This window comes from Elaeis guineensis, chromosome 1 (genome assembly GCF_000442705.2).
Source record: "Elaeis guineensis isolate ETL-2024a chromosome 1, EG11, whole genome shotgun sequence".
Taxonomy (NCBI): domain Eukaryota; kingdom Viridiplantae; phylum Streptophyta; class Magnoliopsida; order Arecales; family Arecaceae; genus Elaeis; species Elaeis guineensis.
The window spans coordinates 114,955,098-114,982,948 of record NC_025993.2 but is presented as its reverse complement, the minus strand read 5'-3'; the positions used below and the strand labels follow the sequence as shown (position 1 = coordinate 114,982,948).

Genomic DNA, 27,851 nt, shown 5'->3' with positions numbered 1-27,851 from the left:
GAATAATTGAATGTATCACAAAGAATTGTTTTTCAACCAGAAGTTAATCTTTTAAAGATGTTGATGACTGCCTCATATCACACTGGGCTTTCTATGAATAAACAAATATTGTTTTATATCCTTCACCTACAACACTCACTCGGGGAGCACATGGAATCTTTTGATATGTAGGCATGAAAATAAAGTAGGGGGACAGATGAGTTATGTGCAAGGTCATTAAGCAGGCTTGAAGCTATTGGAACTTGGAACAACATAAATGAAAAAATACAATGTTTTGATATCTAATGCAAAAGTATCGAGGAGATTGAAGTTCATGGTTTCTAACAGTGTTTCTGCAAGAAACAAATTGGTCATGCAGTAGACCACTTGATGAGGTTTCACTTATTCTCCATGAAGCATCTCATGTTCCACCTGGATTTCATCAAAAAGCTGGCATCCAGATCCAAAAACAGAGTCTGCACATAAATTCTGGTAACGGCGTGGGTTCGCTGCCTAGAATTTTTCATAACCAACATTCTTGGTTGCATTGTTGAGACTTCTTGTGACGGCCTTGGAGGTACATGGGAGATGAATGCACCACAGGCATGATGGAATAGATTTCCTATGACCAACCACTCATATCCTTTTCCTCTTAAGTTGTCTCATCCCTGCAGGACCCTAGCCATGAAAATTGGCTAGGTACTTTTCTCTTGTACCTTTGAAACTTGGATCCACCATTGCCGCCACCAATAACCCTTCCTCACATTGTCTTCGATGCAGCTAGCTGATTTAGATCTTACGAGCTGGACTTCGACCACTTTCTCAGGGCAGTGATTCTATTTATACCAGTAATTCTAAACCTCCGGCCTGATAACGCAATGCAAACGTGGACAACGATGCACGTCCAAGAAGGCTCATTTTCTCCGAGATCTTCTCCAACAAAACATACATTCCGCTAGCTGCCATCATCATAAAAGCTGAATTATATATTCTTTGGACGCAGCGTGTTTTTTTTTAAGATTTTAATATTTTCATATACAAGCAGGAGGAAGTTTCCCTCAGATATTATACAAGTGATTTATCCTCAAAAAGTACGTTCTATAAGAAAGATAAGGCTTGGCTAACAATATTTTCCACTTCCCCTCCCCCTCCCCCTCTCCTCCCCCCCCCCCCCCCAAAAAATACAACTAATTCCAACAAGTCTTATCTTCGAAAAAAAACTCAATCCTTTCAGTATTCACACATTTCAAAATTCCACAACAGGTGGTGGAAAGTACTCACCTGCTAGAATCCCAACTCACTATGCCATACCCTATACAATTTTTTTTTAAAATAATAAAATAAATCACTCCTGCTTACCTAAGATCTTTTGCCCTATCCAGTGATCCATCCTCACTTGCTGTCAGTGAAATCTGCATCAATCACATCCCCACCATCGGCACCCTTGCCCGCTCCAGGGGTCCCGGCCCACCCAGCCCCAGCCGCAGCAGGCTGGTTGTAGAGCGACTGGCCAAGCTGCATCACCTCCTGGTTCACGGCAGCCATGGCATCTTTCATGCGCTGGGTAGATCCCTCCGTAATGGCATCTCTAAGCTCCTTGAGCTTTGCCTCCACCTTCTCTTTGACGGCGGCAGGGACTTTGTCTCCAAGCTCCTTCAATTGCTTCTCTGTCTGGTATACCATGGACTCCGACTGGTTCTTGGTGTCGATGGCTTCCCTTTTCTCCTTGTCCTCCTTGGCATACTTCTCAGCTTCCTTCACCATTCTCTCCACCTGCATGGTTCCAAAAAGGAATAATTATTTACCTATGCTAGGCTTCAAGATAGATAGATAGATACCAATGAAGAATGTGAAACAAGTGCTTCATATTTTGTATAGATAAAGCAACGATGAGAAAAGGTGCATAGAAACAAATTGCAAAGCACAAGCCTTATGCCAACCTTTTCAAATGTTTCTACCAACACTAGCAGGTGACACAAAAATATATGATATCAGATGATTATTGCAAATCAACACAAGTGAAATAACAATTATGCAAGAGATTAAATGAAACAGTACCTCACAGAAACAAAACCAGTCTGACTTCCACTCAAATTATTGCTAACAATGAGTTTTTGGAGTATTTGTGGCATAATTATCTTTAAACATGTATAGGCCATCAATTAGATACCAAATATACGGCAATGCTAACAGAAGCACTAGATCTATAATATATATGTGATATGTAATCTGACGTCCGTTCCACATAAACTAATACACTACAGAGTCAAAGTGATCCTCTAGTACTTCAAAAAAACATACCTCATCGCTGGGCAAGGTGCTAGCCCCCGTTATTTTGATGTCTTGCTTCTTCCCGGTGCCCTTATCTACAGCAGTAACTGAGAGAATACCGTTGGCATCAATATCAAACTTGACTTCAATTTGTGGGACCCCTCGTGGGGCTGGAGGAATTCCATCAAGACGGAAGCTTCCAAGTGATTTGTTGTCCCTCACAAACTCTCTCTCACCCTGAAGAACATTTATCTCGACACTGGTCTGCCCATCCGCAGCAGTAGAGAAGACCTCCGATTTGGAGGTGGGCAATGTGGTGTTCCTTGGGATGATCTTTGTCATTACTCCACCGAGAGTCTCCAGACCAAGAGATAGTGGTGTAACATCCAGAAGAACAATGTCAGCGACATCTCCAGCCAACACACCTGCCTGAAGGTTCGAAAACAAGAAATTATGAATAACGTACCCCAGATAAGAAAAGATCCAATATTGAAAGGAAATAGTTAACAGACTAGTTTCTGCAAAACTGGCACAAAGGCAATCAACCACCTAAAGCGTACATCATTCAATGGAAAAAAGAGCAGGTTTTTTTCCTTTTCTTTCCTCGATATTGTATGTATGCATATTACACCATAATCTCATAGCATATCAGTAACTCACAAAACACATCATGTGCTTTTAGTCTCTTTATGTACTTTCACAAGCTTGCATGTCTTTCAATGCAAATACCAAACTGAATCCTTTCATGATTAAAGAGCACTTTTCATCCGAAGATCCCAAACATCATCTTGAAAGCCAAAAATTCTAACCTAGATTGGAGACACTATACCGCTTTCTTTTTTTTTTTTTCTTTTATTTTTTTAGATAACAAATAATGAAATAAATAACCATCAATTTGCGCATGTACGCGTTTGGAGCTTCACAGAATCAAACCCTTATTTTATTACCTGGAGGGACAATGAATCACTAATAAATAATGATGTTGACGTACCCACATAGTAGCAGTTGTCAATAAATAAAGATAAACGAAACTTAGGACCAAATGTCATATTGCTCAGGTTTCAGATTCCATCAAAAAAGAAAATGTCAATTCTGATAAAACTTATTCCAGTAGAACAAATATCAATTATTCCTTTTAACAAATAATTTGCATGAATAAAGTGGTGAGCTGGTATGGATCAATACTGACCTGAACAGCAGCCCCTAGGGCAACAACTTCATCAGGGTTGACGGAAACATTGGGTTCCTTTCCTGTCATCTTCTTCACGAGTTCCTGAACAGCTGGCATGCGGGTTGATCCACCCACAAGTATCACCTCATCAATATCCTTGACTGAAAGTTTTGCATCTCTTAAGGCATTTTGTACTGGAGTTTTAAGCCTACAAGACACCAAAAGCAGATATAAGCTACAAATACATTAAATATACATCTAGAAGAATCCCAGAATGAAGAAAGCATAATTGAACCTATGTTTAATTTTGCACGCTTGGTACATAGTTACTGATTTTAATGAAAACACCAGAAACCACCCAATAGAAAGAAGTGATGTTTTCCAACAAAATATGAACTAAACATTAGAAAACAGTGAACAACAAAAGGGAAATAAGAACCAAGGAGGCCAAAAATAAACCATAATTTAGTCTTTTTTTTTTTTAATAGTCTCAACAACAACAACGGATCATTCATACCTGTCAAGGAGGTCAGAACACAATTCCTCCAATTTAGCCCTTGTAAGGGTTGCCTCAATATGCTTGGGGCCATCAGCAGTTGCAGTAATAAATGGTAAACTGCCAAAAAGCGTCGACATTTCCCGCATTAGGAAGACTTACAAAACATAGAGATCAAGAGAGTGTAACATGTCAATTAAAAAGGAAATTGATGTGACATTAGAATCTAACTTAATGTTTGATTGCGTCAAGGATGATAGTTCAATCTTGGCCTTCTCTGCTGTCTCGGTGAGTCGCTGAAGAGCTTGTTTGTCTTTTAAAAGATCAATGCCTTCATCTCTCTTAAAGTTGGCAGCAAGCCAATCAACAATTCTCTGCACAAAAAGACATAAATAAGCCTTTTTTTTTTTTTTGGGAAGGGGGGGTGTTTAACACACAGCATTTATAGGTCGATTTCTGTAAGCACTAATTACTGTCAGATTACATGAGTGAAGCATCTGTTAGTGCACACCGTTTATGGTGTACCCCAGCATATGTGAGTTTTCTTTTTGGCCATTTAAGAACACAAAATTTTAGCTAAATTGCAAAGAATTATTAAATATAAATAAAGGGAGATTCTGCCAATGACATATCGCATAACAAGTAGAAAATATCATAGAACATCCAGTAAGTCAACTGTTTCTAACTCAGGCAAGGATTCATGAATAATTTCAAAATAAGTCAGTAATTATGATGCCGAAAGGCAAAGAAATAAAGTTCAAGCATAAGAAGAGTGGAAAAAATGTGCAATATTTAATACAACCATATCAGAGACAAGCTTATTAGATTCATCAACAAATGCAGCAGCAGCAATGCAGCAGCATTTCTTCTTCTTCTTCTTTTTGCTTTTTTTTGGGGGGGCTTTGGGGGGGGGGGACCTAGTTAGAAGCAGGTATCAAGGACATCTAGGTATAAGCCAATGGCAAATAAGAAAAATGTTTAAAATCTTCACATAACAAAGATGTTTTTAATTTAGAAACCAATGACAAAAAAAGTTTTCAGCTATTCAGGTCCAACCCCTAATTAATGGGGAAAGCCTGTTTGTTATGATTATGCTTTCACCAACCCCTGCTTCAAGAAAAAGCTATAGATATGACAGGTAACAAATAATTGATTGTACAGTGTATGTAAAAAAAATCTATATGCTGTTAGATAAACACTTGGTGGAGCTTCTGATTGATGTATAAAAACCTAAAACCATGCAGAATGATACTTACTCAAACTGGCAGGATTGTACAAAAATTACGCACCACATGTAACTTAATTAGCAGCATCATATTTGTGTGGGCACTCAAAAAAAAAAAAAAAAGGTTCAGTGGCAGAGATACATAAGACAGCGCTAAGACACATATCACACACATAAACACGGCAAATAATCACATACCTAACAAGTACCAGAGTAATTTTACACCCCCCCCCCCACCCCCCCAAAAAGGTACCTAAGTATTAATTATTGCGATATTGAGTTGCAACAGAATAGCCAACCTTATCAAAGTCATCACCACCAAGATGTGTGTCTCCAGATGTAGAGAGCACCTCAAATACACCATCTCCGACCTCAAGAACTGCATCAAAATGTTATAAAAGCGATTACCTAAGGTAATGTAAGTTAACCAAAATGCTATAAAAGGCTCCACTACATCAAAATACCTGACAGCATTCTCTCTCAAAATAGTTAGCAACATTTAATTGTGTAACTTAGGCATATATTTGACCAAATCTGTTGTCAAATGTATTTTTAGGGACTCCATGCAAAATCATGCATAGGCAGATAGCAGTTAATTCAAGTTCAATTGATTTATGAGATGTATGCGTTATCAGGCAACCTGTACCCTGTAGCTCATGTTTAGTTTCCATATTGTTTCACAATATTGTAATCTTTTCGGATTTTATCACTGCAACTCAGAAACTTGAACAAAAACTGCCAAAATTACCAAAATGGAACTCAATTTGCCTCCCAAAATAAAAACCAAGGTCTGAACCTTGTTTCAACAAGACGAGTGAAACAAGACAAGGGTAGAACCAACCCAGACATTTGAAAATACAAGGAACCCAGCTTTCAGAAATATTTTCAACCCAAGTATTACGTTATTAGCATTTTGCACAACAAACACAAACCAAACTCTTTGGTTTCTGTAGTGACCTCTTTAAAGAAAAACTAAGTAATTCTTTCAGCTCTTGCAAAAGCTTCTCTAATTGCTATTCCAACGTAAATATATATTTTACCCCACACATTATATTGGGACAAAATTTTAGTTCAATTGTAATTCCTCGATAATTTATATCGAATGAACAAAATTTCCCTTATGACTGCTAGTTTACCTCATTCCCTCTCCAAGTTAACTTCACAACACCAATTGTTATCTATCACCTCCCATCATAAATTTATCTATCCCCTCCCATCATAAATAACATCATCATATCTGCCACGTCTTATACTACTGGTTGTGACTAAAAGCTCATCTCTCTTCAAAATTTATGTAAATGCTGTTATCAAATAATATGCCCCATAACATACAAAAATAATTGAAGTCCTGTGTCCTATCTCCAAAAATTTGTAAGCCATGTACCATCTTATATCCTCTACTAGTTCTAAAATCACCTGCTGCGATAGGACATTCTATTTGATTGATTGTATCCAAAAGTCAGAACATGAAGCAACTCATGGAAGTGAGTCAAAAATATGAAGCTCCTATATAATATATTATATTCATCATTGCAACAAATAATGATCCTACAAGGATCTTATGATCACTGTTGGTGGGCAACAATCTGTATGATGTAGAAATAAAGCAATATGCATAACAGATAATTTTAAGAACATATTGTGATAACCCAGCCCATTAAACCAAAAGCCCACTAAGCCAAAAAAAAAAAAAAAAAAAAAAAAAAAAAAAAAAACAGAGCATTAAAAGACCCTAGGACGAGCTCTATGAGAACCCCCCTCTTCTCCTCTAAGTGTAGATCCAACAGTCACCGACGATCGCCGGAGTTTTTCTCCGATTTTTCCGTTTGAAGCCGCGGCCCCTCGACCTGTGCTCGCCGCGATTTCTCGCCGGTGGGGGTCACCGGAGGTTGTGGTAAGGTCTCCCTCCTCTCCCTCTCTTCTCTCCCTTCTTTCCCGTGCCTGTGGGCACGATGGCCGGCGACGGGTGTCGCCGGATTTTGTTGGAAAGGAAAACCCCCCGTTCCGGCCTCTTCTTTTCTCCAATTTTTCCGGCACCGACGGTCACACCGACCGCCGGCTCTGGCCTCTCCGAACCCGGGAGAGTCGTCCGTTGCCGCCGGCCACCGCCGGACATGATATGGTCGTGATCGGCCGGTCAAGGCATGGGGACCTCTAGGTCCCCTGTTTCGGCCCAACGAAAGCCCGAGAAGAAGAAGAAGAAGAAAAGAAAAGAAAAAAAAAAGGGGAAAAAGAAAAAGAAAAGAAAAAGGAAAAAGAAAAAGAAAAGAAAATGCAAAATAGAAAAATAAAAAAAAAAAAAATAAATAAGAAAAGAGAAAATTTTCCTCTCTCCCCTCTTTCTCCCTCTTTCTCTCTCTTTCTCTCTCCCTATTGTCTCTCTCTAAAAAGAAAAAGAAAAAGAAAAAGAAAAAGAAAAAAAATATATATATATATAATAAAAAATATATATATATGTGAGAGAAAGTTTCTCTCATTTCTCTCTTAAGTCTTTCTCTCTCTAGAATTGGACTTTCTCTCTCTACCTTCTCTCTCCATTTTTTCTCTCTAGAGTTTCTTCTTATTTTCTCTCTCTAGACCTTTTATCTCTTTTTATGGATTTCGTCTCTCTAGGGTCATTCTCTCTTTGATTGCATCACAGACCTTAGGAGAAACTTGAGATGAAAATATGATGATCTGAGACTGCTCCGAAATTCATGCAGTAGATTAGATCTTGATCCGATCCTTCTTCGAAATTGATAACATCGATCATGGTTAATCCATATTAAATCATCCTGATATAACCTCTGATGATCTCAATCAGGATTGTCACTTTTGAAGGATACGAAGATTCTCTCTCCACTTTCTCTCTCTACTTTCTCTCTCATGACCGACTTTCTCTCTCTAAAAAAGGTCTATGGATCCTGTATCGAGTCATGCCTTCATCTTTTAGGGGTTCATATTGACTCTAACAAGATGATCCAAAATTGCTTTGATATCCATGCTGTATGTCAACCTCATCTGATCGTATCAAAGATCTTTCAAATTTATTATTAAAGAACCCTATTGATTGATCTTGACTTTAATTCGATCTGTGCTTCACAATTTCTTGATCAAGTCACTTAAATCTGACCCTCAGATCAGAGACCCTGAATTGCTCTGGTATCTGAATGGTCCGACACATCCGGTCAACAGTCCTCTTTTCTTATGATTTAATCTTATTATATGCATGAAATAAAAATTGACGATGATTTGATATTTTAAATAGTATTAGCTGATTCTTCTAACGAAGTCTGAAGATCTAAAATAAACGAAATAAGTGGATTTTATGCTCCTTATTTATTTTTAAATGATCATGCTTTTATGTAAAGAATTACTATTGATGAAATCATAATTTTTCATAAAATAAGAATCGGCATATGTGATATGAAAAAGCATGTTTTATTGTAAGCATTGATTTCATGAATATGTCTTATGAAAATAGCATGATTATGAAGCATGAATTTCATTGTTTTTCCATTTATGTATATGTATGCTTTAAGAAAAAGATATAATGATTTCAAAGGCTCTCAGATGGCTATGAATGAATCCCTTCGGAAAGGTCGACATCCGAAGCTAGCATCCACACGAAATATGGCCCTGCCAGCGGGTATAAAGTTGGCACATGAATTAAGAACTCTGTCGATTAAGAAACATGGCCCTGTCACGGGTATAATAGTGACCTTAGCACGAATATCTGTGAGCAATGTTTTGAAACATGACATGAATGCATGATGAAAATGATTTACGATTCATGATTGTGAAATATACATGATTTATACATGCATGATGAATTTATAACTTGTTTTGTTATATGCTCTATGAAATGCTTTATTTTGTATTACCCGTTATTTTCTAAATATTGCATTATCATGAAAAATTTATGTTTGATCCGATAAAGAAGCGTAAGTTCTACTTACTGGGCTAGTGTAGCTCATATTCTTTTTGTTTTCTTTTTGTTTGAACAGAGAAATAAAGTTAGGATTGGCAAAAGAAATCCAAGCTTGAAGATCGACATAGCAAGCTTGAAAATTTGACAGCAGAAGTTTAATTTATTTTATAATCATGGATTTGTAGTTATTTATGAATGTTGAGATTCGGGTTAGTACTTGCTATTGGATTTAGATGCTCTGAACCAATATTGGTTCAATTATTTGATGAATAATAGAATTGAATCTTTTTATTTGACGGATTTTAGATGATAATGATGGATTGGCTTTGTGTTATCGTGGGTTCCATCCCTCGGTAGCATGGCCGTGTTATATCCCGGATTTAGGACGTGACACATATACCCTTCTAATGTAGGAAATAACTAAGATTTAACATACCAAGCGCACTTACTGCAGATTTTTGATACAAGTGAGATCATGAACTAAAGAGACAGGGATTAGATTCCCCTAATATCACATATCCTTTCATTTATCATGTGAATTGTCCATTTCACTCTCTAATGGAGACAGGAAACTAGAGGTGTGCAAAGAAAAGTAGATTTATAATTGTTGGGTATAAAATACCTTCAGCCGAAGTTCTCAACGGGATTAACCCTCGCGAGTTTCCTCCGACTCCGGCTGCAGACAGACCTCGTCCGGACTCCTACGGGAGCCAGACTCCGCCCACAACTCCGACCGCAAGCAGACTCCGCCCGGACTCCTACGGGAGCCGGGCTCCGTCACCAACTTCAACCGCTGGTAAGCTTCGTCCGGACTCCTACGGGAGCTGGACTTCGCCCCTGACTTTAATTGCAGGAAGACTCCGCCAGGACCCCTACGGGAGCGGGCCTCGTCCCCGACTCCGACTGCAGACAGATCTCGTCCAGACTCCTACGGGAGTCGGGCTCCGTCACCAACTTCAACCGCTGGTAAGCTTCGTCCGGACTCCACGGGAGCGGACTTCATCCTGACTTTAATTGCAGGAAGACTCCGCCCGGACCCCTACGGGAGCCGGGCCTCGTCCCCGACTCCGGCAGCAGACAGACCTTGTCCGGACTCCTACGGGAGCCGGACTCCGCCCACAACTCCGACCGCAAGCAGACTCGCCGGACTCCTACGGGAGCCGGGCTCCGTCACCAACTTCAACCGCTGGTAAGCTTCGTCCGGACTCCTACGGGAGCCGGACTTCGCCCCTGACTTTAATTGCAGGAAGACTCCGCCCGGACCCCTACGGGAGCCGGGCCTCGTCCCCGACTCCGGCTGCAGACAGACCTCGTCCGGACTCCTACGGGAGCCGGACTCCACCCACAACTCCGACCGCAAGCAGACTCCGCCCGGACTCCTACGGGAGCCGGGCTCCGTCACCAACTTCAACCGCTGGTAAGCTTCGTCCGGACTCCTACGGGAGCCGGACTTCGCCCCTGACTTTAATTGCAGGAAGACTCCGCCGGACCCCTACGGGAGCCGGGCCTCGTCCCCGACTCCGCTGCAGACAGACCTCGTCCGGACTCCTACGGGAGCCGGACTCCGCCCACAACTCCGACCGCAAGCAGACTCCGCCCGGACTCCTACGGGAGCCGGGCTCCATCACCAACTTCAACCGCTGGTAAGCTTCGTCCGGACTCCTACGGGAGCCGGACTTCACCCCTGACTTTAATTGCAGGAAGACTCCGCCCGGACCCCTACGGGAGCCGGGCCTCGTCCCCGACTCCGGCTGCAGACAGACCTTGTCCGGACTCCTACGGGAGCCGGACTCCGCCCACAACTCCGACCGCAAGCAGACTCCGCCGGACTCCTACGGGAGCCGGGCTCCGTCACCAACTTCAACCGCTGGTAAGCTTCGTCCGGACTCCTACGGGAGCCGGACTTCGCCCCTGACTTTAATTGCAGGAAGACTCCGCCCGGACCCCTACGGGAGCCGGGCCTCGTCCCCGACTCCGACTGCAGACAGACCTCGTCCGGACTCCTACGGGAGCCGGACTCCACCCACAACTCCGACCGCAAGCAGACTCCGCCCGGACTCCTACGGGAGCCGGGCTCCGTCACCAACTTCAACCGCTGGTAAGCTTCGTCCGGACTCCTACGGGAGCCGGACTTCGCCCCTGACTTTAATTGCAGGAAGACTCCGCCCGGACCCCTACGGGAGCCGGGCCTCGTCCCCGACTCCGGCTGCAGACAGACCTCGTCCGGACTCCTACGGGAGCCGGACTCCGCCCACAACTCCGACCGCAAGCAGACTCCGCCCGGACTCCTACGGGAGCCGGGCTCCGTCACCAACTTCAACTGCTGGTAAGCTTCGTCCGGACTCCTACGGGAGCCGGACTTCGCCCCTGACTTTAATTGCAGGAAGACTCCGCCCGGACCCCTACGGGAGCCGGGCCTCTCCCCGACTCCGGCTGCAGACAGACCTGTCCGGACTCCTACGGGAGCCGGACTCCGCCCACAACTCCACCCAAGCAGACTCCCCGGACTCCTACGGGAGCGGCTCCGTCACCAACTTCAACTGCTGGTAAGCTTCGTCCGGACTCCTACGGGAGCCGGACTTCGCCCCTGACTTTAATTGCAGGAAGACTCCGCCCGACCCCTACGGAGCGGGCCTCATCTCCGACTCCGACTGCGGGAAGACTCCGTCCGGACTCTCACGGGAGCCGGACCTCGTCCCCAACTTGGCTGAAGGAAGACTTCGTCCGGACTCTTACGGGAGCCGACTCCGGCTCCTCTCAAACGATAGCTAACCACCCTCTCCGCCAGACACTCCAGCCGAACTTCAGCCGACAGGTCTGCACTCCCTGGCGTGACGCAGCAACGGCCACGATCCTGCCCCACTCCTGCGACGGATTCGCGCGGCCCATTGCTCCCTGGGGCCGCAGTAACGGCCACGATCTGCTCCACTTCCTGCGATGGATTCCAGCGGCTCCATTACTCCCTGGCAGACCGCTATGATGCCACGATCCTGCTCCACTTCTGCGACGGATACCGCGCGATTCTTCCATCCTCTGGCAAGTCGCGACAACGGACGCCGCTCCACTCCCCGCGACAGACTCCCGTGGCGTGTCCCGGTGATAGCCACGATTCCACCCCACTACTCTTCGCAACAAACTCCCCTGACTCTGGGCAGCCCACTGCCAGACGGTTACAGACATCGCTATCAGTCTGTTGCTCCCTCCGCCTATAAAAGGGGGACCCCAGATACGTTATTCTCTAAGCTCTCATTTTTATCTAGAAACTCTGCTAAAATTTCGTTCGAGCACTCCATTCTTGTTGAGGCAGAGAACTGACTTGAGCATCGGAGGGTCTTGCCGGAGCAACCCCACCTCCGTTTAGACTTCTTTTGCAGGTCCCGGCGGCGACCGCGACTCCAGCTTCTCCGACGCAAGCAGATTTTTGCACCAACAGGATTGGCGCTAGAGGAAGGGCTGTGTCTTCGCAGTATCCTTGTTCTTAAAGGAGCGCTCAACGGGACCGCCCCCGGGCATCTTTTCCGGCATCCTCTCCTCCTTCCTCCACTTGGTCTTTGCTCGATGCCTCCCGCAAGGCATCCACCGACGATCCACGGCCTCCGCGGCCAGATCTCAGGCTCCGACCTCACCTCCAGTTTCCCAGCCTCCTCCTCCGACGATGGCGGTCGGCGCGGAGCAATTTGATCTGCTGGCGCAGCAGTCAGAGGCCTCACTGAAGCTGTACAGGCCATACAGCAGCAGCAGCAGCCGCAGGCATCAGTGCGCCTGGAAAGGGTGTCACCGGAATGCCAGAATCCGGCAGTGGGGGGGCCACTTGGGCCAGCCGCCCCGTCTTTCCGGAAGACGAACCCGAGGGTGGAGAGCCCTCAATCGGATCATGACTCCACCCCTGGAAGATCCCTGCCCCCATTCTGCCAGAGGACCCTCGAGACCCGAGTCGAGAGGATTTCCTGGACGGAGACTCCAGGAGATGAACCGGCGGATCGAAGAACTCCGCCACGCTCCCCCGCTTACGGTGAGGATATTTGCACTGACCCTCCCTTTTCTCAAATGATCATGCAGGAACCGATCCCGCCAAACTTCAAACTCCCCCAGTTCGAAAGCTACGACGGGACTTCAGACCCAGTTGATCATCTGGAAGCCTTCGGACGATGATGCTGCTTCATGGCGCACCTGACGCCATCCTGTGCCGAGCCTTCCCCTCCACCTTGAAGGGAGCGGCGAGAAATTGGTACTCGATGCTGAAGTCGGGTACCATCTTTTCCTTCGATCAGATGAGCCACCAATTTGTGGCCCATTTTGTCAGCAGCCGACGCCCCCGAAGGGCTCGGAGTCCCTCATTAATATCAGGCAGAGGGAGGGGGAGTCCATTCGGGCCTACATCAACCGTTTCAATGTCGCAGCGCTGGAGGTCCGAATTTGGACCAATCAGTCGCAATGGCCGCTCTGAAGGGCGGCCTTCAGAAGAATGACCTTTTGTTCTCCCTGGAGAAGAAGTACCCCAGGGATTTTGCTGATTTGTTGGCTCGGGCTGAAGGGTACGCCCGAGCGGAAGAAGCCTTCAAAATGAAGGATGAGGAGACCGTGAGAGAGCGGCAGGCGGAGACTCGAGTAAGCCCGCAGTCGAAAAAAGGTCGAGAGAAGCTCGGCCGCATTCTCGATCCCCTCCTGGGCACAAGCGTGCCCATACTCCCCCGGGTACGTAGGCAGAGAAGTTCGGATCGCGGGTTCGCGGGTTCTCCATCGGAAGATTCCGCAACTACGCCCCCTCAATGCCTCGAAGACCCAGGTACTGATGGAGGTCAGGGAGCAGCTCCCTAGGCCAGAGAGGATGCGCACACACCCCGAGAAGCGCAACCCCAACAAGTTCTGTCTCTACCACCCGACCACGGCCACGACACGGAGGAATGCATCCAGCTCCGAGACGAGATCGAGGAGCTCATCCGGCGAGGTCGACTCGACAGGTTCATCCGACGCCGGCCTGAGGGTAGAGAAGATCGGCCAAGGGCCCTGCCGCAACCTGAACCGCCAAGGAGGGAGGAGCAGCCCGGGGATCGGCCTCCAATCGGGACCATCGACTCCATCACCGGAGGGCCTCAAGGAGGAGCAGACCTTCCACGACCATGGAACTCGGGAAACCTGTAAATGTATCGCTTACGACTTTGCCCTGAATCTAAATTCCTTTCGACTTTGCATGTTCTTCCCATTTGGCATGGATTCGTTACGACTGGGGATAACCCCTTCAAACAGTTAAAACAAGGTTATGTTAGGAACAGGAGGAGAACCTCATCCTAACATAAATAAAATGAAAGTCCGATTATCTTGAGATCGATTGGGGAGAGGCCCATATAACGGCCCTTAGGCCCCCATGGCCATGTAGAACAGGAGGAGAACCTCGTCCTGCATGAGCAAAGTCAAAGCCGTTCTTTTAGATCGGATGGGGGAGAGGCCTTACAACGCCCGAATGCACCCCACAGCCATGTCAGGAACAGGAGGAGAACCTCGTCCTGACATGAGCAAAGTCAAAGCCCGATTCTTTAGACCGGATGGGGGAGAGGCCTTACAACACCCAATGCGCCCCCACAGCCATGTCAGGAACAGAGGAGAACCTCGTCCTGACATAAGCAAAGTCAAAGGCCCGATTCTTTTAACCGGATGGGGGAGAGGCCTTACAACGCCCTAATGCGCCCCCACAGCCATGTCAGGAACAGGAGGAGAACCTCGTCCTGACATGAGCAAAGTCGAAGGCCCGGTTCTTTTAGACCGGATGGGGGAGAGGCCCTTGCGATGGCCCTTATGTGCCCCGCGGCCCCGTTGGGAACAGGAGGAGAACCTCATCCTAACCTGAGCTGAGATCGACTACGTCAGGAACGGAAGGAGAACCTCATCCTGACGGTGACGAAACCCGACCGCCCAACAAGATCGGATGAAGGGGAAAGGCCCCTCAGCGGCACCTCCACACTTCTACGCAACCCCGCGAAAGGCAAGGGGAGGACCCTCACTCCGAAAGGAGGGAGGAAATTAAAAAGGAAAGCGACGAACTACATCGAAACAGATGAAGGACAAACTACGCCAAAGACGTAAGGAACCTCATCTTAACAAAGACGGAAGTTCCTACCAGCGCCCCCGGCCTCTAAAAGGGCTCTCGACACAGGTCAAGAAAACAGCGACACCTTCGGGTAATGCGGAGATCGGACCACCAAGCTCGAGCCTACGGCCATGGACGACGAGGAAAGTAAATCAGCGTATCGACGACTGGGCACCTCCAAACGACGTCAACATCGGACAAGTCAACGACAAGAGAAGTTCGGCGGACGATAATTTAATACAATACGCGGACGAGGTAACACAAAATCCCTTTTCATTCCATTTGCGAAATATACACCATGAAGCCCAGAAGGCCAAAGGAAGAAAAGCAAAACGACAAAAGCGAGACAAAACAACAAAAGGGAAAATGTATACATGAAAAGACAGAAGGCCAAAAAGAGCCCTAGGGAAGCTCTGCTCCTTCCGACCTAGAATTATCTGCTCCACCCCTTATCCAGGACTGCCTCAGATTCTCAACTTCTTCTTCTAGCTCTCTCTTTTTCAGCAGCGCGTCCTGGAGCGCCCGACGAAGTCCTGGCTTTCGGTCTCCGCCTCTCGACGCCTCTTTCTCAGGACCTCAGATTCCGCCTCCGCGTCCGTGACGGCCTGCTGCTCGTATGCCAGCTGGATCTTCAATTGCTGCAGCTCAGCCGTCCTTTCCCCGAGGGCGACAGAAAGCCCTTCGACGGTTCCTCTTAGGGACTGGAGTTCATTAGAATCCCGAGCAGAAGTAAGCTGAGCCCTGTCAGCCAGCTGCCTCTGAAGACGGGCGACTTCGTCGGCCGCCACCCTGAGTCTCCTTTATATTCATCCACCTGCCTGCGCCAACCGGTCCGATGCACGTCGTAGCTCACCTCGGCGTCCTGAAGCTGCTGCTGAAGGTCGGAGACCTTCTTCGACCACTCCCGGTCGCCGTCGGCCCGAGCCAAGAGCCGGGATGAACTTCCTTCCAGCTGGCCAATTCTCTCCCGCGCAGCTGACAGTTCCACCCTGAGAGAGCTGATCTTGGCAGCTTGAGCCCAAATTCGATCGCTGGCACTCTTCTTGTGTTCCTCAAGCTCCTTCGCGAAGTCCGCCTTCCTCCGGCTATACTCCATGATCCCCTTCACGTGGAGATTCCGAAAGCGGGTGGCCTCCGAGGTGGCTTCAGAGTAACCCTCCCTTAACCTGCGAAGCTCGCCTTCCATCTTCTTCGACCTTTTTGTCGCATGAAGAACCTCCTTCCAGCCGCTGGATCGTGGACTTCAGCGGGATCCCTGGACAGGGAAGTGCCTTGGCAGGACACTGCCATCGAGAGACAGAAGCGTCAAGGCGCGTCTCATTGCAGAAAGAAAAATAAAAAGGGGGAAGGGGGAGAAGAGAAGCCATCCACGGTGAGAAATTCAACTTTATTGATTGAATGATTCTTGAAGACAAAAAGGAAAAGAAAAATACAGTAAAAGAAAGATACAAGGTCGGAGGTCTCAGACCTCAGAAGCAGGAGTTGGAGAGCTCGGTGTTCCTGGAGGGGGGCTGCGGTAGCAGTAGCGGCAGGAGAAGGACCGACCTCATCCTCAGACTCCTCGCCCAAGAAGCCGAGGTCGAGCTCGAAAATTTCCTGGCCACCTTCTCCTGGCAGAGCTCGAACCCCTTGATGAATGCTTCTTGGCCGAACCTGACGTTCAGTCCCTCATCTCTGCGGAGGCCTTGAACTCCTCCACTGCAAGAACCCTGGCCTCCGAGACCAGGATCGGAATCTGCTCCGCCAAGTTGGCGACCTCGGCCTCCGCCTTCCTCACCGTCTCCTCCGAGGTCTGCCTCTCTTCCTCCCGGGCCTGCTTTTCTCTCTCCAGGGCCTCCTGGAGGGCAACTACTTCGGCTGCCTTTTCTTTGAGGCGAGCGACCTCGGCCCGGCGAGCTCCTCCACCTGGATGGCGTCCCTCCTCGCCCGGTTCGTCGCCTCGATATTGGCGAGGAGCTGGTGCCCAATCTGCAAGGGCGGCTAGGGATCAGAACAAGGGTCGAATAGCCGGTTAAATGAAGATTTGTTTACCTCGAGAAAGGATCCTAGGGAGTCCCAAACCCGCTGCTCAGGATCGACGCGGTCGATCCTCTCGACGACTTCAGGCAGAATGCAGCCGTCGATCAACCGCTTGATCAGGTCCCTGTCATTGAAGGGATTCTCCGGCTCCTCTTCGGAACGAGGGACTCGTCAGCGGGGCTCGGCGGCTACCCACCCTGCGGGCCACCGACTTCCTTCTCCTCCCCCTCTCGACTACGGGCGCCTCCGTGGAGCGGACCCCCGAAACGGGAGCCCCAGTCGCGGACTCCTTGAAGAGGCCCGGGGGCCGTTGGTTCGGCGTCCGAAGGAACGTCGATCGCGGGGGCCGCCTGGACAGGCGCGGCCAGGCTCGTCTCCTCCACCCTGGCCTTCTTTGCTGATCCGGAGACCGCGGCACCTTTTCTTTTGTGGGCCTTGAGCCCCTGGCGAGCATCCGTGCTGCTTCGCGTCCATTCCTAAAAAAAAAAAAAAAAAAAGAGAGATCAGAAATCAATAATGGGATGAAAAAGGAAGGAGTGACAAAAAAAAAAAAGAAGAAAGAAGAGAGAAGAAAAAGAAAAAAAAGAAGAAGGACAGAAGAAAAGAAGAGAAAGGAAAAGATGGAGTACTCGCAGGATCCTGGGGGCTCAGGCCGATGTTGAACAAAAATTGCTCCCTCAGAAGGTTGGGAAGGGAAGGAGCGGAATAGTCAAGAAGCTTCCGGCGGCCTGGAGGTCGTCCTCCCCCAGGCTGGGAGCCCGGCAGACAGAGTCCCTCAGAGAGCCCCAAGGGGGCAGCCCCAGCCTCAAGGTCGGGCAGTGGACGAAGAGGTATTTCCCTTCCAGTTGTGGATTGAAGAGGGGGCACCTTTCAGCAACCCCTTCTTGCCAAACTGAGGGGAGAAATACCACCAGTCCTTCGCCGAAGGGTGACGCTTGAAGGTATAGAAATGCCTAAACAGAGAGAGGAGGCTGGACTCGACTACGTGGCAAAGGGAAAGAAACCCTATCAAAAACCTAAAGAATTCGGGCAACTGAAGCCAAAGAGATATCTAAGAACCGGAAGAGGGCGACAACAAAGACGGAAGCGGAAGCCGGAGTCCGGCACGGAACGCCTCCTGATACAGGCAAAAACGACCGGGTGGGGAGGCTAGCCCGGTCGGAGGGGCCAGGCAGCTCCAGGTCGTACTCCGGAGGAACTCCATACTGAACCCTTATCAGAAGGAGTTCATCCAGAGTCAGGGAGCAGGAATGGCACCCGACGCAAAAATCGGGCGAGGCCCACCCCAGGTGCGGGTTCATCTACAGAAGGGGACCTGGGGGTTGAGGCGGAAGAACTCCCGGAACCGCTGGAAGCGGAAGTACCGGAAGACATTTCGAATACCTTCAAATGAAGACCCTAATGATCCGAAGAAAACGGACGGGACAAAGGACGAGAGGTCACAGGAGACTAACTCAGAGGAATACGACAGAAGAAAATGGCAAAGAAAAGGCCCCTAAGTGGCGGGAAGAAAAATGAAGGTTCTGGGACTAACCTAGATCGCTCTGAGGGATGCAGAGGGGCGAGGACAGGGATGACTCGAAGGACGCCTATGGCCCAAGAAGACGCCAAGAGAATCAGGGCTCTCGAAGAAAGGGCAGATACCGATAGAACTCTCAAGCGGAATAGGGCCCCTAAAGGCGGAAGGACGGGTTTAAATAGACCCTGGATCCGGCCCATAATGATCGCGAATCCCCCAGGCCGGCCCGCGCTCGACACGTGTCCCACTCACCACGGCAGGCGGCTAAAAGTGGCTGACGGCTGACAGAGCCATTACTGCCGTACCTGGGCCAGCATACCAGCGGAATTTCGAAGGGTCCCTTCGTATCACTCCGATTCGAAAAGACTCCAGCACGCGCACATTTAATGCCAAAATATCTGAGGGCGGCCGTGCACAAGATTCAAGGGGGCAACTTCGGCTGTGCAAACCTCTCTGTACTTCCTTCATTCGAAATTCAAACTCGGAAGTAGGGGGACTGGTGTTGGGTATAAAATACCCTCAGCCGAAGTTCTCAACGGGATTAACCCTCGCGAGTCTCCTCCGACTCCGGCTGCAGACAGACCTCGTCCGGACTCCTACGGGAGCCGGACTCCGCCCACAACTCCGACCGCAAGCAGACTCCGCCCGGACTCCTACGGGAGCCGGGCTCCGTCACCAACTTCAACCGCTGGTAAGCTTCGTCCGGACTCCTACGGGAGCAGGACTTCGCCCCTGACTTTAATTGCAGGAAGACTCCGCCCAGACCCCTACGGAGCCGGGCCTCGTCCCCGACTCCGGCTGCAGACAGACCTCGTCCGGACTCCGCCCACAACTCCACGCAAGCAGACTCCGCCCGGACTCCTACGGGAGCCGGGCTCCGTCACCAACTTCAACCGCTGGTAAGCTTCGTCCGGACTCCACGGGAGCCGGACTTCGTCCCTGACTTTAATTGCAGGAAGACTCCGCCCGGACCCCTACGGGAGCCGGGCCTCGTCCCCGACTCCGGCTGCAGACAGACCTTGTCCGGACTCCTACGGGAGCCGGACTCCGCCCACAACTCCGACCGCAAGCAGACTCCGCCGGACTCCTACGGGAGCCGGCTCCGTCACCAACTTCAACCGCTGGTAAGCTTCGTCCGGACCCTACGGGAGCCGGACTTCGCCCCTGACTTTAATTGCAGGAAGACTCCGCCGGACCCCTACGGGAGCCGGCCTCTCCCCGACTCCGCTGCAGACAGACCTCGTCCGGACTCCTACGGGAGCCGGACTCCGACCGCAAGCAGACTCCGCCCGGACTCCTACGGGAGCCGGGCTCCGTCACCAACTTCAACCGCTGGTAAGCTTCGTCCGGACTCCTACGGGAGCCGGACTTCGCCCCTGATTTTAATTGCAGGAAGACTCCGCCCGGACCCCTACGGGAGCCGGGCCTCGTCCCCGACTCCGGCTGCAGACAGACCTCGTCCGGACTCCTACGGGAGCCGGACTCCGCCCACAACTCCGACCGCAAGCAGACTCCGCCCGGACTCCTACGGGAGCCGGGCTCCGTCACCAACTTCAACTGCTGGTAAGCTTCGTCCGACTCCTACGGGAGCCGGACTTCGCCCCTGACTTTAATTGCAGGAAGACTCCGCCCGGACCCCTACGGGAGCCGGGCCTCGTCCCCGACTCCGCTGCAGACAGACCTTGTCCGGACTCCTACGGAGCCGACTCCGCCCACAACTCCGACCGCAAGCAGACTCCGCCCGGACTCCTACGGGAGCCGGCTCCGTCACCAACTTCAACCGCTGGTAAGCTTCGTCCGGACTCCTACGGGAGCCGGACTTTCGCCCCTGACTTTAATTGCAGGAAGACTCCGCCCGGACCCCTACGGGAGCCGGGCCTCGTCCCCGACTCCGGCTGCAGACAGACCTCGTCCGGACTCCTACGGGAGCCGGACTCCGCCCACAACTCCGACCGCAAGCAGACTCCGCCCGGACTCCTACGGGAGCCGGGCTCCGTCACCAACTTCAACTGCTGGTAAGCTTCGTCCGGACTCCTACGGGAGCCGGACTTCGCCCCTGACTTTAATTGCAGGAAGACTCCGCCCGGACCCCTACGGGAGCCGGGCCTCGTCCCCGACTCCGGCTGCAGACAGACCTCGTCCGGACTCCTACGGGAGCCGGACTCCGCCCACAACTCCGACCGCAAGCAGACTCCGCCCGGACTCCTACGGGAGCCGGCTCCGTCACCAACTTCAACGCTGGTAAGCTTCGTCCGGACTCCTACGGGAGCCGGACTTCGCCCCTGACTTTAATTGCAGGAAGACTCCGTCCGGACCCCTACGGGAGCCGGGCCTCGTCCCCGACTCCGGCTGAAGACAGACCTCGTCCGGACTCCTACGGGAGCCGGACTCCGCCCACAACTCTAACTGCCAAGTAGACTCCGCCCGGACTCCTACGGGAGCCGGGCTCCGTCACCAACTTCAACTGCTGGTAAGCTTCGTCCGGACTCCTACGGGAGCCGGACTTCGCCCCTGACTTTAATTGCAGGAAGACTCGCCCGGACCCCTACGGGAGCCGGGCCTCGTCTCCGACTCCGCTGCGGGAAGACTCCGTCCGGACTCTCACGGGAGCGGACCTCGTCCCCAACTTCGGCTGAAGGAAGACTTCGTCCGGACTCTTACGGGAGCGGACTCCGGCTCCTCTCAAATGGATAGCTAACCACCCCTCTCCGCCAGACACTCCAGCCGAACTTCAGCCGACAGGTCTGCACTCCCTGGCGTGACGCAGCAACGGCCACGATCCTGCCCCACCTCCTGCGACGGATTCTGCGCGGCCCCATTGCTCCCTGGCGGGCCCAGTAACGGCCACAACTCTGCTCCACTTCCTGCGACGGATTCGCGCGGCTCCATTACTCCCTGGCAGACCGCTATGATGCCCACGATCCTGCTCCACTTCCTGCGACGGATACCGCGCGATTCTTCCATCCTCTGGCAAGTCGCGACAACGACGCCGCTCCACTCCCCGGACAGACTCCCGTGGCGTGTCCCGTGATAGCCACGATCCACCCCACTACTCTTCGCAACAAACTCCCCTGACTCTGGGCAGCCCACTGCCAGACGGTTACAGACATCGCTATCAGTCTGTTGCTCCCTCCGTCTATAAAAGGGGACCCCAGATACATTATTCTCTAAGCTCTCGTTTTTACCTAGAAACTCTGCTAAAATTTTCGTTCGAGCACTCCATTCTTGTTGAGGCAGAGAACTGACTTGAGCGTCGGAGGTCTTGCCGGAGCAACCCCAACTCCGGTTTAGACTTCTTTTGCAGGTCCCGGCGGCGACCGCGACTCCCTCGACTCCAGCTTCTCCGACGCAGGCGGATTTTTGCACCAACAATAATATTATATAGGTGAGTCTTCTATAATGTAGATGTTATAAATTTTAAAATGATTTAAGCTGTTCTATTATGGCCATTGTAACATATGAAAATTCAAATAGAATTATGGAACTTCAGTTTGAAAGCATGATTAAAAAAATCATAAGGATTCAATATTTTGAGGAGCTTTTATGTTATCATAAAATTTTTAGAACCTGATAATTATACTATTGTATTTGCATCAATTTTTTTTTTATAAAAAAAGATGGGCTAAGAAGAGAAAAATAATCATTGAGAGACTCTTTTAAAGGTGGAATACACTATATCACGGTCAAACCCTTGAAGACTCAAGGGAGAGCTTTAAGTTAACACAGTACAAGATCATTTCCAATGAAACATGGCCTGTTCTCGTGAAAATAGAAACATTCTCATAACCGAAAATGAAAATCAACTGATTGAAACTGTAATAATATAAATAATAAAGAGCAAAATTGTTCAGTTCTAACTAAGATGGCATTCTCGACATAAGCATTATCCTAGCATAACTAGACTGAACAAAACATGGAAATTACCCTTAGGCCCTAGAGTACATCTCTGCTAAACAGACTGCAAAATCTATTTGTGGTTGCTTCTCTGCAATTAACACTTTAACCAGTTATTTTAATTAATCCTATATCTTAGAACTTAAAAGGTCCATTTTGTTTTCGCAAAGACAGCTCTCCAAATACCATTACATCCACCACAACATCTACTTTTGCCTACAATCTGATCATTGAATCTAAAAAAGGATATAAATGCATATCCGCAAATATGCAACCACAACATAGTAATCCAAGCAATGCTTGTTAACACCAAAAATTAATTCAAAGATCAATAAAGATGAGGCAGCAACACAGACTTTGACTAGTTTGTTTACCTGAAACATCAAAAGTACCACCTCCCAAGTCAAACACTAGAATTGTTTCATTGTTCTTCTTCTCAAAACCATATGCCAATGATGCAGCTGTGGGTTCATTGATAATACGAAGAACTTCCAAACCAGCAATACGACCAGCATCTTTTGTTGCGGTCCTTTGAGAGTCATTGAAGTATGCTGGAACTGTGACAACCGCTTTAGTAACCTTGTCATTCAAAAACTTAGATGCATCATCAACGAGCTTCCTTAAAACCTGAAAAGCACAAGATGATTTTTAATGCTCCAGGCTAGAATAATAAAACAGATGCACTTTAAACTCCATATACTGCCATAAAAGCCACTACTAATGTGCAAATTCTAAACTACTAGCTAAACGTTAGGACGTCACAATCTACATGAACATTCAACTAATTCAATGCAACCAAAACAAGAATCAGCTACAGTTCCAATCAGTTGGTCAAAGCCAGCTTTGCAGACCTAAACTATGAAAGGAACAACAGAAGATATAAGCTTTAATAATAACATTCCATGACTTACAACATCAAGGTTAACTCTCAAAAAGTTTAAACAAAAAGAAACCATATGATATCTACAGTACTTGTGGAGTTTATTAAAAAGAGATATTTTCTGAGACCAAAAGACTCAAAAATGAATCTTTCTTCTTCTTCTTCTTCTTCTTCTTCTTTTTAAAGTAGGGATGAGTATATGAATCCTAAAACAACCCTTGCTGCATCTACTACAAGGATGGTCTTCAGAACTCATATTTATTCTTTGAAAAAGGAAATATGCCTTCAATATGCCTGCCCCAAAAAAGTGCATCTATAGAAAAGCTATGTAGGGAGAAACCCAAAGCTCTATATGCAAAGGTTGTCTATTAATTTCTGAAGGTCAATAATCAGACACATAAACCCGGATTTAAGCAACCTAAGAAGAGCTAATTGAGATGAAACCGATGGCAAATTAGAAGAGTTCTAGGCGAACATATCATTTAGTCTTTTGGCATCAACAAAGACATCTCCATCTAAGCTCGCATCAAAAGAAATTTCATTTCCGATATAACTCGCTCAAAATTCAAACTTTACTAAACTATGAGTGAAAACTCACCGAATGCTTAAGATATATTGAGAGCTTAATACTTAAATTGAAACAAAAGCACAAGGAAGAAGAAAATAACCAGAGCTGAGATTTCTTCAGCAGCAAACTGCTTCCCGATGGCCGGACACTCGAGCTTGACGTTTCCATTCTCATCCTTAACGACCCGGTAAGAGACCTGCTTCGACTCCTCATCGACCTCAGACATCTTCCTCCCGATAAACCGCTTCACCGAGAAGAAAGTATTCTCAGGATTCACCACCGCCTGCCGCTTCGCAATCTGCCCCACCAACCGATCACCGTTCTTCGTATACGCCACGACCGACGGCGTGGTCCGCTGCCCCTCGGCGTTGGTTATGATCGTCGGCTTCCCACCCTCCATGGCCGCCACAGCCGAGTTGGTGGTCCCCAGGTCAATACCTACCACCTTCTGGCTCACCACCCGGAGAGGGCCGCCGTAGGCCCGATTTCCCCTCCCGGCTCCCCTTCTTGTACTAAGAAAAGCTCCATTACTGCCGTTTCTATGGCGATTACCGAAGAAGAGGGACTTTGAGGAGGAGATTCCGGCGGAGGGCTTCCGTGACGAGGGAAACGCCGTAACAGAGCCGAGAACGTGGATCTGGGCCGAGGAAGAGGCCATTTCTGGGCAACGAATTGGAGACAGTAAACCACAATTCTCAGAAGGGGTTCTAAAACCCTAATCCGAATCCTAATTCGACAGCAAGGAGAGCAAAGAAGAGCAGGGAGGGAAAGAAGACTTCGCAAAATACGGCCATAAGCTGGCGGGGACGAAGGCTTTTATAGGCTGGGACACGTGGAAGCTCTGGAAGGATTAGGAGGGTCTAGGAGCTTCCTCGCGCTCTCGGGAACGAGGGTGATGCTTCGTGCGTGTGGCTTTATTAGGATGGCAATTGCAGCCGATATTTGATTCGATTACATCAGATGTGGGTTTTATCCGATCCATTTAAATCTCGATTTACATATAAATTTTAAATTAAATATTTAAATTTAATTCAAATCGAATGCACATGATAATATGCTCCATCCAAGATTCTATTCGGTATAATATTAATCTAAATTTTTTATAATTAATTTAAAATATTTACATAATGAATTCTTTATGTTATCTGATCTAATCCAGCTTATCATGTTTATCCAATCTGATTTGATTCATACCATCTGTTTTCTTCGATCCAACTCTAGATATAAAGCGGGTATGGATATGAAGTTGAGATGGATACAAGTATCGATATGTTTTATATCATGGTATCATTCTTGGGCATATTTGATGCACATTTGGACATGTGGCTTTTTTTTATTGTGGAGTTGGAAAAGGAGCCCTTACAAAGATTTCAAGGAATATTGTTACGGGCAAAATGGATAGGATTGAAAAAAGATTTATTTAGAAAGATTGGCAAGAGTTTAAATTTGAACTAATATTTTAAAATTTTAGGATTATATATAAATATAATCTCTCACTCATTTAGTAATAGAGTATAGGCTAGTGTCGATTGGTTGAATTGGTCCAATGGTCAAGTATTGTATATCAGTGATCTAGATTCGGTCCCATTATATTGATTCTATCCGAGATTTTTTTTTCTCGTGTTTATGAAGTGACCTTCTATGATAAATATTTGCCATCCATGTATATAATAACAATCTAGTATGTTCTAAGTTATTTATGATTCAAGTGTAGCTTGCTAAAAAAGCTTTGTTTGAATGCTAAAATAATTCCTAGTTAAGATATAGTTATTTAAGTATCCATCCAAACACCAATGCTTCTTGGGCGGTTAAATTAGCCAATCAATCATGTTAGGTCAAACTAGTTAAAGTTGTTCTATTAAATGGGAGAATAATTTTAACCATCAATGGTTTCTCTTGTTCGTCTCCCAATCACTTCTCCAAGCCTGCCATGGTTAGTTGCCAAATATGTCTCATAAATATGTGGAAACTTTGATCTATATGTCGTTGCTTCAGGTCGCACCTCTACGGCTTGGCTAGTAGGCCAATTTGTGCTACAAGACTTTCACATGCTCTAAGATGTGGCTCTACAACTTATAAGATCTCACTTTTAATAATCTTAAGCATCTCTAATGTCTCTCCTATGTTATTTTAACTGTAGAGAAGGCTAAGCATTAGGGTGGTGCTGTCCCTATAATCAAAAAATTATCCTTTACTACTTAATAGCAGTCTTTCAACCAAAAATCTTTTCTCATTTCAACAATAAAGGCTAGCTAACCAAGCACCTTTCAAACTCACATATAGATAGGAAAGTGTTGGTCACTAAAAGTTAAAAATGACTACACTTGGTTAGCCATTTGGCATCTAAACATAGCATCAGTGGCTCACTCAATTTGATTTTCATAGAAAACAAGATAAAGCTAAAAGCATCTTTTGATTTAATAAATAAGCTTAGCTCAAGAAAAAGTTATGCAAAGAAGTATTTTGACCCTTAGGAATTGACTCAATTAAGCAAGTTATAAATCTAAATCAAATGCCATATGATACCTATTGGTTTTAGTGAGTGGCAATTCATAATCAGATCCAATTAAATTTTCAAGTTGATTTAATTCTTAAGGTCATTTTTTCATAAAAGATACGTAATAAAAACAAGTGAGATAGAGTTAGAAATATAATAAAGGTTTGGGAGGAGGCTATTTTTATTACAGGTAAATTTGATCAACGCATCAATCTCTTGTCGCCATGTACTTGACTTATCACGCACTCAAGACATGCATCCTAAATGATCATGCTTTATTTTGATGGAAAAAGGGAGGCCACCCACCTAGTATTTATTGATCGCAGATGATCATGCTAACCGAGAGAAATTTTAACGCATCTCTCAAGTAGTACAAAAAAAAGTCTATAGAAAAAGTAAAACATAAAAAAGTCTATAAAAAAAAGTAAAACACCAAGTGAAAACATGATCCTTTGAGACCTAGAATGAGTGGAGATAAGGAGGTCTTTTTTTGCTTTATTTTATATACCCTTCCACACACTAATTTTTGATGTTTATGCAAAGACATCTAGCAATTCGATTAGCACCTCATTATTCCAATCATAGTAGGTTTATACCTAATCTAAGATAACCATTTCATAAGTATAAACTGGATATAATTTGATTTAAACCCCTCTCCCTTTCCTAACCGTTACGAGGATACATGACTAATTTAATCCTACTATATATTAATATGATATTAATATTATAATTTATAATTTACACTATATATATAAAAAAGAGAGTTTTGAATTGTCAAATATTCCCTCTTTAATTGCATTTGTCACATTTTCTTCCAAATTATACTCCCATTTACCTTAGAAAATACATTCTCCTCTCCCCCACTTTTCAAGATCAAATTTGATTTTAAAATTAAAAAAAATAAATTTAAAAAAAAAAGATCTAGAAAGATCTCTAGACTTAATGTAGATAATTATAGCTACTATAAATAAGGCTGGATAAGATTTAGGAGCAAGATTTGCTACATCAAGAAGTTAAGTCATAAGCTAAATTTATGGAGATCATAACTTGACCATACAATATCTAATTGAGATAATCATTTTTTTAGTCAAATATTTCTTAATATCTACAATACTCACCCTTTAGAGGGCAGAAATCCTAACGGTCAAGCCTAAATTCTATTATTTGAGGCCCATCAAAGCTAAATTTTTTTTTTCGGATTTAATCAGACCTATTTTTTAATCTTAGACAAATCAAATGTAGAAATAAAAGACAAAATTGATGTAGAAATTAAAATCTTCTTTCTAAAGAATTTTAACTTTTTCAAGTTTACTTCTATTAGTCATGTCTATTTTAGA

The 27,851-nt window shown here is 46.8% G+C and overlaps 1 protein-coding gene across 1 annotated transcript; it reads right to left on the bottom strand.

The window, feature by feature from the left end:
• Positions 1 to 257: 257 nt before the first annotated feature.
• LOC105038674 (stromal 70 kDa heat shock-related protein, chloroplastic-like) lies at positions 258 to 24,829 on the bottom strand. The gene is made up of 8 exons (XM_019847806.3): positions 24,118 to 24,829; positions 22,944 to 23,196; positions 5,442 to 5,521; positions 4,149 to 4,291; positions 3,939 to 4,037; positions 3,440 to 3,629; positions 2,281 to 2,679; positions 258 to 1,752 (listed from the first exon to the last, which is right to left on the bottom strand). The coding sequence occupies exons 1-8, from the start codon at positions 24,673 to 24,675 to the stop codon at positions 1,372 to 1,374; spliced, it is 2,103 nt and encodes a 700-aa protein (XP_019703365.2). The 5' UTR covers positions 24,676 to 24,829; the 3' UTR covers positions 258 to 1,371.
• Positions 24,830 to 27,851: the final 3,022 nt, after the last annotated feature.

What these genes read in the sequence shown, in the direction of transcription:
- LOC105038674 (XM_019847806.3), bottom strand. Translation starts at nt 24,675, where the DNA reads ATGGCCTCTTCCTCGGCCCAGATCCACGTTCTCGGCTCTGTTACGGCG. An exon ending in TTGACGCAATCAAACATTAA is followed by an intron (nt 4,038 to 4,148) that starts GTTAGATTCTAA and finishes GCTTTTTGGCAG; the next exon opens with TTTACCATTTATTACTGCAA. An exon ending in CCCTAGGGGCTGCTGTTCAG is followed by an intron (nt 2,680 to 3,439) that starts GTCAGTATTGAT and finishes TCGAACCTTCAG; the next exon opens with GCAGGTGTGTTGGCTGGAGA.